General features: G+C 41.4%; 1 protein-coding gene across 15 annotated transcripts in view; it reads right to left on the bottom strand.

The window, feature by feature from the left end:
• Positions 1-1,049: 1,049 nt before the first annotated feature.
• The window catches only part of gramd1bb (GRAM domain containing 1Bb), a 153,710-nt gene continuing 139,353 nt past the window's right edge, over positions 1,050-15,406 (bottom strand). For all 15 annotated transcript variants that reach the window (XM_051065538.1, XM_051065536.1, XM_051065546.1 and 12 more), the window contains 15 exons: positions 11,455-11,539; positions 10,727-10,830; positions 10,503-10,598; positions 10,019-10,099; positions 9,735-9,850; positions 8,548-8,710; positions 8,190-8,382; positions 7,880-8,023; positions 7,649-7,767; positions 7,406-7,548; positions 7,123-7,226; positions 6,569-6,869; positions 5,987-6,094; positions 5,410-5,530; positions 1,050-4,645 (listed from right to left, as the gene is read on the bottom strand). In XM_051065538.1, the coding sequence (XP_050921495.1) occupies positions 4,556-4,645; positions 5,410-5,530; positions 5,987-6,094; positions 6,569-6,869; positions 7,123-7,226; positions 7,406-7,548; positions 7,649-7,767; positions 7,880-8,023; positions 8,190-8,382; positions 8,548-8,710; positions 9,735-9,850; positions 10,019-10,099; positions 10,503-10,598; positions 10,727-10,830; positions 11,455-11,539 (1,968 nt within the window). In that variant the 3' untranslated portion in view covers positions 1,050-4,555. The remainder of the gene's footprint in view (positions 4,646-5,409; positions 5,531-5,986; positions 6,095-6,568; positions 6,870-7,122; positions 7,227-7,405; positions 7,549-7,648; positions 7,768-7,879; positions 8,024-8,189; positions 8,383-8,547; positions 8,711-9,734; positions 9,851-10,018; positions 10,100-10,502; positions 10,599-10,726; positions 10,831-11,454; positions 11,540-15,406) is intronic.

Raw genomic sequence — 15,406 nt, 5'->3', positions numbered from 1 at the left:
CAATGCTTTCAATATGTCACATTAATATTTTATCATCTTTTGATTTTATTTTATTTTTCTAAGTGCAGTAACAGATGAATATTTAATCTTTGTGCCTCATACAGGCTTCCTCTGTACTACTCCACTGTAAAGTCTCCTGAGGTCATACAGTATGTACTGGGTCTGTAAGGATAACAACTGTACTTCCTGTTGGGAAAACATAAAAGGCCCTATTCAGGTCAAATCAGTAAAAATCCAAGCTGCATTTGTAAAATAAATATCTGAGTATCTGCTCCAAAACATCAACACTTTTTGTTCCATATTCTTTTATTCATACTTCCAGTCTCTACTTCACATGAACCAGAAAGCCACTTTTATCTTCATTCTCTATGAGGCAAAGTCATCGGCAAGTCAAAACCTACGCGCAGCGCAGGTTGGATTCTTTTGTCAGTGTGTGCGCGCACACACACACTGCAGATATACACAACATATACTTACAGTATATTTATCTCATGTATAAAGTTCACTAAAAGTCTCTCTAGAGATCAAAACATTTTCTAAAAAAAAAAAACAAAAACAAAACAAACATACAGTAGAATTCTTTTTGAACAGAACTACACCAGTACATATTTTTATCAAGACACACTCGAAGAAGAGCATTTGCTATGAGTTTGATCAGTGGTTGTTTTCTGGAGGTTGTATGTGATTCCTATTGTGTGTTGACCAAGGCTGTTGGTTAGTACTGTGTTGCATGAGTGGCGCTATTGTCTTGCCGGCTCTGTGATAGCAAGGCAAATGCCAATTAATACAGTCAATGAAACACACGATTCATTCGTCGTTAGTGACAAAATGGTGGCATCCAGAACTCTCAGGTTGCCTTGGTTCCACAGCTGTGCAGCAATAGCAATCATACAATCATTCTTGTAACGCAGGTAACTGTGAGTACAAACTAGAAAAGAAAAAATGAAAACTTGATTTGCTGAAGTCAAATTTGTTGGTAATAATGAGAAACATGGATGAAGGCAAAATCCCCCCAGAAAAAACATAATTTGCAGAACTGTGGAGACCAATGAAATTCAATTCAGGTCTACTGTGAGAGTTTATTGGAGGCCAGGGTGCATATTTAATGTGGTCTGAGGAGGATGTGCGTTTTACAGCAGTTCAGTATTAAAATCTCTGTCACTATGAACCGTTTCACTCAGCCTTGACAGTCAAATAAAATACACTTGCTCCAAGATTAAAATCAGGTATCAAAGGTATCAAACCAAACCTGGGAAGTAAAATCCAACTTAATCAAGCATTTACAACGTCTCTGTCAAAACAGTTGAGAATGTTGAGTAATTCAAGCATCTGAAAAAGAAAAGAAATCCATTTCATCATACACTTAAAAAAACAAAAACTCTTTAAAGCATTTCCATCACATTTTCATATATATTTGACATTTCTGTACCATCATATACATGAAGCATAACTTCACTATAATCTTTCAGTGTCATCAGGATTGTGAAAGTGATTTCTATAAAACAGAAAACATTTCCAACCGCTCACATTCAGGTCTTAAGGTTTTCCATGTATTATCATTACTTAGTGCCTTCTTCAGATGTAATACACAAACAGCAAGGGCCCAATCCTGAAGCTTTTCTGATGTTTTCAGTAAGTCAGTCAGTAACACGCCACACAGGCACGAAGTAAAGATACTTTTTCCCTCATACAAATCACTCGTTCTTGCATTTCCCTGAAATATACAAGAAAAGCGTGTCAGACTTCCAGCTTGGAGTCGCTTTGTTTGGGATGTGGTTTTGGAGGATTCACATGTAATCACCTCAATAATATTCTGTTTAGGCAAAAGTAACTATTTCTGAGCAGTAACAAACCAGCAGGATTAAAATCCAGCTATTTCTCATGAGTTTGGAAGTTGTGAATCACCAGTGTGGTTGTTAAATTAACTGATACACACCAGTGAAACTGTTTCCTCAGCTCTGCATTCACTTCCAAACTAAATCCTTTTTTTATTTTATTTAATACCTGAAAAGGCCTTAAAGTGCTTCACTACTTTCTCTTCTTTTTTTTGTTAAACACAGGGAAGTTTTTCTTAGTTTGGAAGTGCTTTCATCGCTGAAGTCTGTCAGCGCTTTATTTCTGTTGACAAACTCTTAAGAGATGCTCTTTACTGCACCTAATCTTATATATAATACATGACATACATGATAAATACTTCATTTAAAACAATGTGATAATTTGTGAAGGTACATTTCTACTTCTTTCTTTTGGTTCAATTTAGTTGCGTAAAGATAATTCTCATGCTTTCATTGCATCCAAGACAGACACTTTAAATGGGGAGGGGAGAGTATAATTTGGGTTCAATAAGGTGTTTAAAAAAAATAGTTTGACATTTTTGGAAATATACTTATTCGCTTTCTTGATGAGAGTTTTAATACCACTCTTATATCTGCATGCTAAATACAAAGCTAGAGCCAGGAGTCAGTTAGCTTGGTTTAGCACAAAGAAACAGGGGGAAACAGCTAGCCCATTAACTCTTGCATGCAAGAAGTTTCCCCCAGTTTCTAGTCTTTATGCTAAGCTAAGCTAAGCTAAGATAAGCTAAGCTAATCAATTGACAGGCAGTAGAGGCAGAAGATGGTTAGCTTACTGGAAACAAGAGGAAACAGGTCCCTCAGCTAAGCTAACTGGCTGCTGCCTGCAGCTTCATATTAAGTGTATAGACATGAGAGTGGTACCCATCTTTTCATTGAACTTTAGACAAGAAAGTAAATGAGCACATCTCTCATGTCAAACTATTCCTTTTAGCAAAGAGTGGTCAAGCCCCTGATGTGGTGACATGGACAAAGAGTCCACAAAGAGAGGGCAGATGAAGGGTCCATCTCCAAAATGTTATATATCCATTAACAAGAGACAAACTATCAAATTCGTGTTAATTCAATCTTAAAAATTTTGATTTTCAAGTCTGTCTTCCTACTTTTGTCAACCATGGATTTAAGCTGCTTATTATGCGACAAAAAGCGACTTTAATTGATAGTTCAATTGCTTTGTACATGTAGGTGTAAATTGTTTTTTGAAATGCTGGATACTTCATTTTGGAACAAAACTCTTCAGTTGTAAACTGTACCCTGGTGGGGCTAATGCAAGGCAGCATCCAAATGCATTAGCATTAAAAAAGGCAGTCTGGCTGCAGGAGCCAGAAAAGAAAAAATTAAGAAACATACAAGTGTGGTATGGTAAAAATGTCACACTTACAGCACACACTTGCGCACACACGCATGCACGCACACATGCGCTCTCACCCACACACGCTCACGCAGACTCACGCAGTCACACACATGCGCGAATATAATCGCGCGAATGCTGAATCATACTTGCACACTGGACATGTCACAGACATATCTGGCATGCATTTTTAGAAGAAAACACTTTTGTTAGAAATTCTTTAACTGGTCTAGAGCTCTGATAATTTCTTTATGTACATAAATTAACAATAAATATAGGTAATGTTTATATATTTTGAAATATATATATTAAATAATGAAATATTCTTATATATTTCAAATATATTCATAGAATTCTTTCTAATTTGAAACATTTTTAAAGAGATATAGTCACAGTTTAGTAATAAAACAAGTAAGAACACAGATCTCCCTACTGGTCTAGCTGCAGCATCCCTTTTTTAAGAAGAATAATTGTGATCAAAGTCACATTTGAAATCATTAAAAGGATGAGGTGTAAGGTAGTTAAAACTGTGGCAGGGGCAAATGATCGTATGAGTTGTGTATAATGTTGAAAATACTGGTTTAGTTCTCCTTAATCTTTACATTCTACTTCTAAATATTTCAACACATTGGTCTGACAGGGAACCAGCCCTGACTGAGACCATACATGCCAGGGTTAAACCAGGCATGGAGCTTCCAGCTACAAAACCTCTTTTCCTTTTTGATTGTGGGACAATACTGCAGTCTGATTACCTGGAGGTTTGCTAAAGGGACGCTGCAGCGAGGACCTCTAGGGGACGATTGGTTTGGAACAGTCAAGAGAGTGTAGAAAGCCATTAAGACTCGAAAGGACCCCTCTTTCCTTTGACTCGATCTCTCATCTTCTTCTGTTCCTCTTTTTTTTTGACACACATAGACTGGAACTGGACCACATTAACACTGACTGAGGGGAGCTAGGTTGTCTAAATGCATGCAGTAGTTTTCCTTCTTTCTCTCTGCCACTCTCCTGCTCCACATGGCTTACAGTAGGATGCACTTGGAAATAAAGAGAGTAGAAGGAAATGGTTATCCCACAAGTGAAGAGAAGGTGCAAGTCTCACACCTTCCCGCAATGCCTCAGTGATGTTGGGGACACCTCAGTTCCTGTGTGTGATAGGGGCACTTTCTGTCCATGACTTCCTCCTCCGGGGGGTTTACCCTCTATTCCTCTTTGTCTCTGTTGGACCAGCTCACTGTTGGTCCCATTTCCCCCTCTGTCCTCTCTCTCTGTCTTGCTGCTGCCTGCATACTGGTTCACAAACAAAACAGGTCCTATATTGCACAGCACGCCCTCATGGCCTTGTGGTGATGTGTCAGTGATAGCGACTTCTCTTCTCCTCAGCCTCAGAGCTGTAGTCGCTTAAACCAATGCCTCGCTGGAGGTTCAATAAAGAGTCTTTCATCTTAAGAAGAGAAACAAGAGGGATAGAAATCACAGTGTAAGCTTGCTTATTAAAGACAGTAAAATTACACTTACCTACAAGGTACAATTGACAAGTTCTCTCGTGTCCTTTAAGATAATTAAATAAATATTTTTTCCCCAGGTGCTGCAGACCTACCATTAGACTACTAGTTGCAAGTGATGCTCATTCATTCTTGGATATGATGTTTGACGGTAATTCAATGGCTTCCTGAAAGTTAATTTATTCAGGTACTATTCAATCACTGGTTACCTTTGAGGATGTAGCATCAGGTCAGCCTACATGGGCTTTCACTGAGTTGGATTCCTGATTTTTTATTCCTGATTCTTGGGATGAATGTAGACAATGTTATGGCAGAAAATTAACTTCTTTCTATATTCTGTGTTTTGAGTGGAAATTCCAAAATCTCAGTGTAGTTTGCAGTAAAGGTGTGATTCTTTTTTCAACCTCTGCTTTTACTATGTGTAACAGGATTTGCTCAGTGTGTAATTCCATTTGCTATATATGCGAAAGTGTTGCTTTACTAGCTCACGGGCATCCGCTCTGAGCAGTGGAGGTAATGCACTTTACACTGCTAAAATGGTCACATAACTTATTTAACTCTAATAATGTGCTGGGTCTGAGCTGACTGTTGCAGTATGCACCGTCTTCCCATAACCCAATACAGAAGCAACCAGTTCTCCTGGAGCACACATCACACCACAGTTCTGACACGATTTTGAAAATTTCCCTTCGTGTCCAAGTACCTGGTCTAGCAGCACCACCGACGACTTGATAATCTCCCTCCACTTCTGCAGCTCGGCGTCATGGTAACGCTGCTGCGCCTCCAGGAGCTGGGCCCACTCCATCTGCGTCTGAGGCAGTTTACTGGAAAACACACACACACACACACACACACACACACACACACACACACACACACACACACATTAATAACATCAGGGTGCAGCCACTGAGGCATGACTTCCATTTTGATGGACTGCCAACAAACAGTTGGGTAAATTGTTTCAGTAAGCCCAGAGCTATTCAGAGGTAATTTTTAGTAGCTCTGTGTTTTCCTGACACACACGTCAATAACCATATGGATATAGTTTAGTGTGTATGTAAAAGTAACTGTATGTGTATGCTTGTGTGTGGCTGCTTTCTGGGCAAACAGCCAAATAAATACAGCAGAACTCCATTCAGTCTCATCTCTGCAGTGATGAGATAAAGTTTTTGTATCCTCAAATGGCTCAAAAGTCCATTAACCATGATGACTCTAATAAACAAAAAATGCGCAGAATGTGCATCTGTGACTTTGTTTGTGTGTGTGTGTGTGTGTACCTTTCATGAAGCCGTAGACCTTGCCAGGTTGTTAAGGACTGTGCAGAATACTCCAGCATCCACAGCTTGTAGAAGAGCATCATGTTGAGGAAGACCAGCAGGACGAGGCTGAGGAAAGTCAGCAAATGAGTCATTCCCTTGACATTTTGGTAATTTACAATGCCATCAGTTAGCTGATATGAAAATGGAAATTACATTCAAATCACTATGGGAATACTTTGTAAATATATGCTTCTCACTATGCTGGCTAATCAGATATTGTATGTACCTTAGACAGATCCTATGGATGGCAATGAAAGGAGAGGGGAGAGAACAACAATGAGATATTTATAAGGTTTTTAATTTTGAGTTGTAAATCACACAAAAACTCTACAGAGGCTACTGGAAAAATGGATGAAATCATGCAACAAGTGACTCAGAGAAATTCTAATATGTGAAGTGAGCATGCATGTATTCCTGTGTGTCATGTCAGCATGTGTTTGCATTTGTTTGTATTTGCATTCGCATGGTCAGATATAAAGGCCTATGTGTATGTGTGTGTGTGTGTGTGTGTGTGTGTGTGTGTTGTGATTAGTTACGTACACAAAGCTGATGATAAGCAGCAGTTTGGAAACACTGTACAGAGCGAGGCCTCCGGGCAGGTGATGGTGTTCTGGACTCTGGTGTCTGGTCTGTGTGGACCCCGCCACTTGTTTGATCCTCTGGATCACTTCTTCGTCCGTCGGCGTGGTAACAGGGCTGAGCGCCTCATCCAGATGCTGGCTGCGCATGTGGGGGAGTGGCCTCTTCTTCCGCCTCACCGTGGAGTTCTTCACCACCTTGGCCTTTGGAGACAGCCGGTGGGTCTCAGTCAGTATCTCCTCCAGCTTTGATAACTCCAACTCTGTGAGGGAAGGAGATAATTGTTACATGCAGTTTTTGTCTTTATAACCAGCAAGCAGCAGCCTCTACTGTCTTGTAATATCACTTTGCCATAGTGAGTCACGTTGGCAATGTAGCAATAACAGAAATGTACATATAGCACCTTTAACAAATTATAAAAACAGTTCTATTTTATGAATATATAAAAATCTAAAAATGAAATTATGAAATATTATAACTGCTAAAACAGACAAACTAACAACAATCAAATTTACCAAGATGGCGGAAGTTTTCTTCTAGCCCACTCCAGAAGTTTTTCTCTATGAAGCCTTTCACCAACCCCCACGGCTGCTTTCTGTAGCGCAGCTCTGTTGATACCCTGAGAGAAAGACAGAAATGCATCAATGGATATAAAGAGACAGTCTCTCACAATAAGTTATGAAAGCAGTTAAACCCCCACCAAATAAACAATTAACAGATGGCAGAAATACAAAGAAATACAATGCTGCACTATTACATCATTTGTCAGGTGTGTGCTGTGTGTATCTGACCGCTCACCGTAACCGACACTTGTTCTTGGCCACCCTGGTGAGCATGTAGCGGTTGAGAGTGTAGAAGTAATCGTGGTAGGGCACGTCATGTGTGATGACCTCAGCATCGATGATATAACACTCACTCTCCTGACTGGCTTTGTACAGAGTCTGGCAAAAGACGGGGGACATGGTGCGTCCTTAAGTCAAATCAAACTGTAAGAAATATAAATAATAAGACCTGTCTCTCATCTGCTGGAGTTGGCTGTACCTGTGTCTCAGTGACTGTGGCTGTTTTGGGGGCCAGGGGGTTGGACAGAGAGATGGTGTACATGATCTCTCTGGTCTGGTTCCCTGCCTCTTCCTTCTTCCATGGATGGTAGACCACATCTAAACCACAAAATGACAAAACAGAGACATGAGTGAATTAATATAAACACTACACGGGAGCACTATCTCCAAAGAGGTCAGATGTAAGAGGACAGCTGTAGAAGTATCGAACCTGAAAATCGCCTTTGCTCCATGAAGTCACTCATGAACTGCGACTCAGTGAAGAGGATGTCATAGAGCTTGTCGACACTGAACTTGTAGACCTCGTTGATGTGCTGTCTGCCATTCAGATCCTCGTGGAAAGCCTGCACCTCACCTACACATCAGAGAGAGAAAGACAATATCAGAGATGTCCACTCTTGTTTGTTTTCAACTCTTGTCACTCGCATCATCTACATCATCCTGTCACGAGTGTTGAAATCAATAAAACAGCAGACTTTCTACTGGATTATACACTTCATCCGAGTGTATCATGCAGTTACCCTCGTCATGTGTTTCTGAGGAGTCACTGAGCTCAGTGGGAATGTCCTCATTGTCGTTGAAGTCAAGTGAGGGTGAGGGCACAGGACCGCCAGGCCCGCTGGTATCATTGTTCTTCTCTTCCACCACCAGTGGCACAGCCAGCAGCTCGCCATCCGGTAGACAGTCTGCATACTCCTCTGCTGGGAGGTCAAACTGGGGAAAAGAAGAAAATAATGATCAACAATCAATATTGTTTCCTTGTTAAATGTTGTCAAGCAAAGGCTCTGGGGTTAGTCTGACCATCATCTGACCATTGCCCTCTGCAGTGCAAATGTATACATGTGTGTTAACTAGCAATATGTAACAGATATAACTTACTGTGATGGGTGTGTCGTGGTTGCCTGGGCTGGGGATGGTGCTGTTAGGGATGGCCTTCTTGTGTATTGGAGGAGGGCTCCCTTCAGGCTTGGCCTCCGTGCTGCTCTTAGACAAGTTGTCGTTGTTGATCTCATTCTCTTCATTGGGAATCTCTTCGCTGAACCTAAAGGCACCAGAGAAGAACGACAGACAAGAACTTTACTCATCTCTACTTAACTCTCATCCTGTGTGAGGCTCTTGCAAAAACTTTGCTCAAGTAGTGTTTACAAGATTTTTTACAGTGTGATTTGCCCTACTTTGGTTCCAGATGGGACGGATTTGAATGTAGTAAAATGCAGCTGCCAGGATGTTTGGACAATCCCAACAAAGCATTAAAAGGATCAGCACAGTATATCTTAGAAACGTTAGAAGTAAATTCAAGAGCAAGCATTGCTTTGCAGTTTAGAAACAGTTACAAGTGCTTATTTTTTGTCTGACTTTTGACCAGTAATTGTCTATTTATCTGAGCAAGGGTTGAAAAATGAATGATTTAGCTTGTGTGAACGTGACAGAGCCTCCATCAGATGGTAAAATTCTTGAAACAAGGTAAGACAGTTTTGGAGCATCTCATTTGACCTCTGTTCAGCCTTTGAAGTAAATCTTTCTTCTCTCTCACTTTGTCAGTTTAACCTCACACCCAGAGAAACGTACACACTGGATACAATTATGCAGTTTAAACATTCACGTCACATCACCTTCCTGATCTCATGTGGCACTTAACAGAAAACTTCAGGCACTGCAAGTACAAACAGATTCTGACCTGCATTGACCTTATATTGATTTAGCCCTAATAAAATCCACTTCAGACATGAAGGAAATACGTAAATGAAGGAAGACACAGAACAAAAAAGGATCTTTTAAGCCTTCAAACAAATGCAGTATTTGCTGTGTTACATTTTTTGCAGCCTTTCAGTTTCTCCTAGTCGCTGAGCATTATTCAGACTAGCTGGTAGTAAACCAATGAGTTTACTACTGTATATGAATGGATTGTGTATAGGCTTGTATGTGACTGAGCATGTGAATATTGTTTGTTACAGCTCATACCAGGCCCTATAATTATTTTTGTAATTTGGGTGATTGAGTAATCGACTGAAAAATGTTTATTGTGGTAGCCATAGTAACGGATGTGGCAACGTAACCAGACTCACCCCATGGTGTTGAAGTCGTCATCTGGGGGGACATAGTCCTCATCATCACTGGTTAGGCCGAGCTCGTTGCCATAGCACTGATGAACAAAGTGCCACAGTTCCTTGGGGCACAGGGGCTGCAAGAGGAATAAACCAATCAAAATGAGGAGTGAGACGACTCGAAATTACTGCAGAGTAAAATTTGTAAGTCATTTCTAAGCGTTTCTTTTCTGTACAATCAAATGTATGCGATGCAGATTCTCGAATACGAGCTAAAGGAAACACTCGCAGACAAATTTGCTTACCTTGTCCAACAGTGCATTCTGCCACAGTCTGAACATCATCATGTACGTCCTGTCTCTGGCCCCGAATGAGGTGAAAAAGTGCTGTGAAGATTAAAAGGCATCATGTCAAAACCCTCTTACCACAGAATTAAAAAAAAAAGCTACCTGTGGAAATTAAGGGCACATTTTGAAGAGCACAGTCCTAGTTTGAGTTTATTTCAATTTGTTCTGACATATCTGAGCAGTGACCGTGGGTGTTAATATCTTTTCAACCATTCTCCAGTGACAGGAACATGTTCCCCATGTTGGCGATTAAGATTAAATCTTCCTGTTACCAGTCAGACTTTGTACCTCTGTACCTCAATCCCTCCCTGGTGTGTCTTTATGCAAAGATCATTAGATTTAACACATATTCACTGCTCAGTCTTTGGTATGCCTAAATTAGTTACTACTCTAAGTTTCTACAAACGTAAATAGCTGTATTTAGTGATTCTGTGTGCTTTACCTTCTCAGTGTCTGTGCAGACCTGGATGGCATTGGGAATGAGGCGTGCAGTCTTCTCTTTTGTCATTGAACAGATGTCCTTTAGCCGCACTGTCAGCTACACGCAAACACAAAACAAATGTGCACAATTACATATATGCACACAAATTACAGCTCCATGCATGACCCAATACTGCCAGCATGAAAAACATGAGAGTGCACAGAGGTGCAGCGTGTTAAGCATACCAGAGTTTCCCAGCGGAAGATGTTGCTATAGAAACAAATCCAGTTCTCAGAGAGGTAGAGTCGTCCCTGCAGGAGGATGTCCCGCTGAAGAGCACAGGAGTAGTCTGAAAAATAAAGAAGTTGCAAAACCTGAGAAAAAAAATACCACAGCACATGCACAAGTATGATGCAAATGACAAAAAAGAGAAATTACAATATTATAATACACAACTGGTAAATGATTCATTAAAAGTATTCCCATCAATATATCAGCCATAACAACATGCTAATATTCATATTCAAACATTATCTCTGCCATGTAAATAAGTTCATATGATAGCACTCACTTCACTGTCACACAGTATATCTTATTTATAAGCTGTTTTATTCTTAAGGCATTTCAGACAAAGACAGCATTCATCGGAGAGTTGGGAAAATCACACAACAAATCAAATTAACTTGGGACATTGTGTGTTCATGACAGAGTGCAGTGTGTAGCTTAGACTGCTCGAAAAAGTTTCTTATCAGGTTGCAAGTTCCTCTAAACTGTGAGGTACTTTTTAAATCATCAGCAAACAAAATCTTGACATATTTACAATCATGTTACCATGTTCAGCATTTGGAATGTCCAATATTTGTCTGTGCCCCCTCTCTGTTGTGTAAGGATTAATCATTTTCTAATTACTGACAAGTAAGCTGCACCCTGCCAGTCCTCAGATGGCCCCAGTGTGTCTATGGCGTCCACTCACCCACAATGAGTCTCTCTGTGTCAGGGAGCTGCTTGAAGAGTTTCCTAAAGTCCTCATTGCGCTGCTTGTATGTCGGGCTCAGCACCTGCAGTGACAGGCAGAGTCAGAAACATCACCACACACACACACACACACACACACACACACACACACCACACACACACACACACACACACACACACACACACACACACACACACACACACACACACACACACACACACACACACACACACACACACACACACACACACACACACTGTGCTCCCAAAACTCACACTTCATGCTCTGTGACTCGCTCATTCACAAGTGTTGTCTCCATCACGCAACCTTGTTAAAACCACCCACAGGTTTGATGAAGGTGTCTGGTTCACTCTAATCATACCATGGCTTTCATTCTGTGAGGAATTTTGACAAGCGCTGGAAACATATGGTGAATGGCAAGCAGAGGTATGTGGCCTGAGTTACCTGAAGTCACTGATGATACTTAACAGCAGAGTGATTTAAAGCGCAAATCCAAATGTCAGCCCGCTGCAGATCATTCAACACACATGCTGCCGTGACTGTGAGCATTTCTAATATGAGTCACATTCTCAGATTTGCATTATAGAGCAGCATGTTTCTGACAATGAGCCTTTTGTTTAGGTACAAGGGAGCAGGACAACTGATGTAATCTCAAGTATAAACAAAGCTGTACACAGTGGTTTGAATAACCTGGTCAAACAAATTATTTCCAGCACGGTGGAATGATATCCTGTTTAACATGATCACTTTTCTCTTTTGCTTGGCTTCAGCAGATATGATTATTTGCAGAGCGAGCCTGCGATGTGTAAAAAATCTCCAAATGTGTGCCCAAGTGAGGGCTTTCACTGTCTGCACCAAATGCTTTCCTTCCACAGGAAAGCTTCAGGAAACAATAGCTGCCAATAGAGTAACAAGAGGTATACTGAGAAAAAAGAAAAAATATATTCCTCCGGGTCAGGGCTGGTGGGAAAAGAACAGCTTGTTCACATTACACATCACTACATGTGATTCCTCTGCAAAACAAGCAGCTGAAATACTGTAATACTGTTTCAGAGTGTCTTGTTGTTGCTTCTACTCGTCTCTGAGAAAAGCACAGTGATGAGGAAACCTGCTCTGAAATCATGTGAGTGACAACTCTGAAAGCCCTGACTAATTGCCTGGCAATGAAATTAACCACACTGACTGCACACACACCATCATGATGCTTCTTTTTAAAACCGACCAAACACACCTACACTGTTTACGCATCAAGTCACTCACACAGTAATCTGATGATTGAGCCAAACAACAGGCCTCTATGAGCTCTGGGAGAATTCAAATAGCTATGACTCATATCCAAACCAGCTGTTTTCTTTAGTGGTGGAGAATTACCACAGAACTATGCTTACAGCAGCATACAGTACAGACAAAGCTTGCTGCATAGTCTTTTTGCTGTTCCAAACCACAACATTTTCCAACTTCCCCACACTGTTTCGTTCACTCTCCTCCTTTAGTGTCTTCTGTTTTGAGCTTACAAATGGAGGACGACTTACAGCAGGGACATCCTCATTGTCCCACTCAGGGTCCTGAAGATCCGAGGCAGCCCAGCCCCACTCCCAACCCCACTCCCCTCTGGCTGGACCCTGCAGAAACCACCCCGCCAACGCCTCATCCAGCTCCAACATGGCCTCCCAGTCTGACATCGTACAATCCTCATCCAATTCCATATTTATCGCGCCAGATCCTTTTTGGCGCCTGGGTGGAAGCAAATCTTTCCAAAACGGGCCCTGGTGGACTCCTCTTAAGTTGGTGGACTTGTCAGTTACACTAGGTTTGGAAAATAAAACTAGACAGAGCTGTTGAGTCCAGTGGTTTTGGAAGCTGCAGTATCCCGCCCCCTGTTTTGGGTGCTGCTCCCTTTTAGCGTTGAGCAGTGGACACGGCACACTCCAGCCACATGATCCTTGTCTCGCTCTCTGTCGTTCTCTGGCTCTCTCTCTCTTCCTTTCACACACACAGGGAGAGGAGTTACGGCCGTTGCCCTCTAGTAACCCCGGCCAACAAGTCCTTTATTATCATGCCAGTAGCTTTTTCCTTTTTTCTGCTTACTCCTCCTCGTGAGTGTGTGAGCTGAGTGTTTGTGTGTGGTGCTGTCCAGGTCTGAGTGCCTTGTAATTACCCTGTTTACAACCGGCAAAGAATGAAGCAAGTTTACTTTGTGGAGAGGACTAATACAAACAAAGATGTGGCGAAGAAGAGAGAAAACAAGGCAGAATAAAAGAGAAAAACGTATGCTTTGAGTCCGCTGAAGTCTGTGTAGAGTCCGTCTTGCCGTCCGACCAAGTGATTGAGTTACAGAGAACAGATGTGAGCATAACCTCCAGTTACCTTCGCCTGCAAAACAACACCATCAATCCTGACAGGGTCTGCACTGGGTTGCAGGCTAACGCATGCACCTGCAGGGTGAAGTGGCTGGACAAACACACTGTAAATATTTCTTTCTCATTCAGTCAGTCATTTTCTGCATGAAGCGCTTCTGGAATCAAACTAATGGTACCAAAAGTGCCAATCACTGATTTGAAAGTACTGAAGGTATAAAGGCGTCCCCTCCTTTCTCCCTGCTTCATTCATGCACTGCTGATACTTGATCACCCTCTGTTACTCTTCTTAGAAGGTGAGAAAGATGCAGAGCTTGCAGCTCCTATTTCAGCAGAGCTTAACAAACAATTGTTGTACACGTCCTCCCACTATTCTTAACTAAAACTATTTCAAGAGTCAAGAAGGTGGGCACAGTGGAAAAAAACAAAACAAAAAGACATCAGCTCATTGACTCCTGCTGGATGAAACGAATATGTAGGCCACATTTGCGCACTAGAAATCAGCCATGACTTCCACCTTTTCCTCTGCACGGTTCCCCAATCCCTTCGTTTTTAACCAGTCACAGAGGAGACAATCTGAAGCAGAGAAAAAAAACAGATGACTCTTGGAAAATAATCTTCAGTGGCAGTCCTCTTGGGAAACAGTGCTGATTATTCACAAACAGGCTTTTACCCACACTGAGGATGCCTTTACATCATGTGAATGAAATTCCAGTGGAATGAGGGTTCATCTTCTAAAAACTGCCGCCAGAACAAAATCATTCCTTGAAATTACGTACAGCGTCTATATTCAGAATAATCCTTCATTTCCTGGTTATTCAACTCATCTTTTCTGATGGATCAAGCTAAAGAAAGAGGCCACTGTGACTGATGCAGCACCCAGCATTCAGATGACAGTATGGGACTTGTGATGAGGTGGATAACCTGAGTTTATAGATTTGGTTAACTATTAACTCGCTGGACAAACAGTAGGGGATGGAAGAGACTGGTACTGTAAACCAGGGTGGGGTTTTAGTGTTTTAAAGGGGGGTGAGGACTGGAGGTGTGTGCCCATCCTGTTAACAACAATCCCATCTTTTTACTATGGATGTTTTTAATTTGGTGGATAGTCACATGATGGTTATGGATGAGTGTATTGATCTGAGTGAAGCAATGTGAACACTCATTTATTCACTATTCACTAATCTTTGTTAACGTTTTCCTCTAGTGTTGCTAACTTCCCGAGGCCTGTGGGATTAGCTGCCATGGAAGCATTGTAACAAACTTGTGCAGATGCAAAGCGAATGAACGGGTGCTTTCAGAGAGGTGCATATCTCCAACAGGCTCAGAACTCACATTAGGACGAATGCATTTTTAATCACTGTGGTTTCAGTGCCATGGGAGATCATCATTGCCATGAAGAGGTGCACACATACAGACAACCAAGCACACAATCTCCTACATGCAGGTGTATCATAGGTACTGTACATGTACAAGCCAACTGAAGTCCAAGTATCCACTGAAACTATTTCACGTATTGATTGTACTTTTGGATTTATTGTGTGAGAAAGCATGAGTGTACAAGATATCAG

This window comes from Lates calcarifer, linkage group LG21 (genome assembly GCF_001640805.2).
Source record: "Lates calcarifer isolate ASB-BC8 linkage group LG21, TLL_Latcal_v3, whole genome shotgun sequence".
In the NCBI taxonomy this organism is placed as follows: Eukaryota; Metazoa; Chordata; class Actinopteri; family Centropomidae; genus Lates; species Lates calcarifer.
The sequence above is the reverse complement of the archived record's forward strand: the minus strand, read 5'-3'. Positions and strand labels throughout refer to the sequence as shown.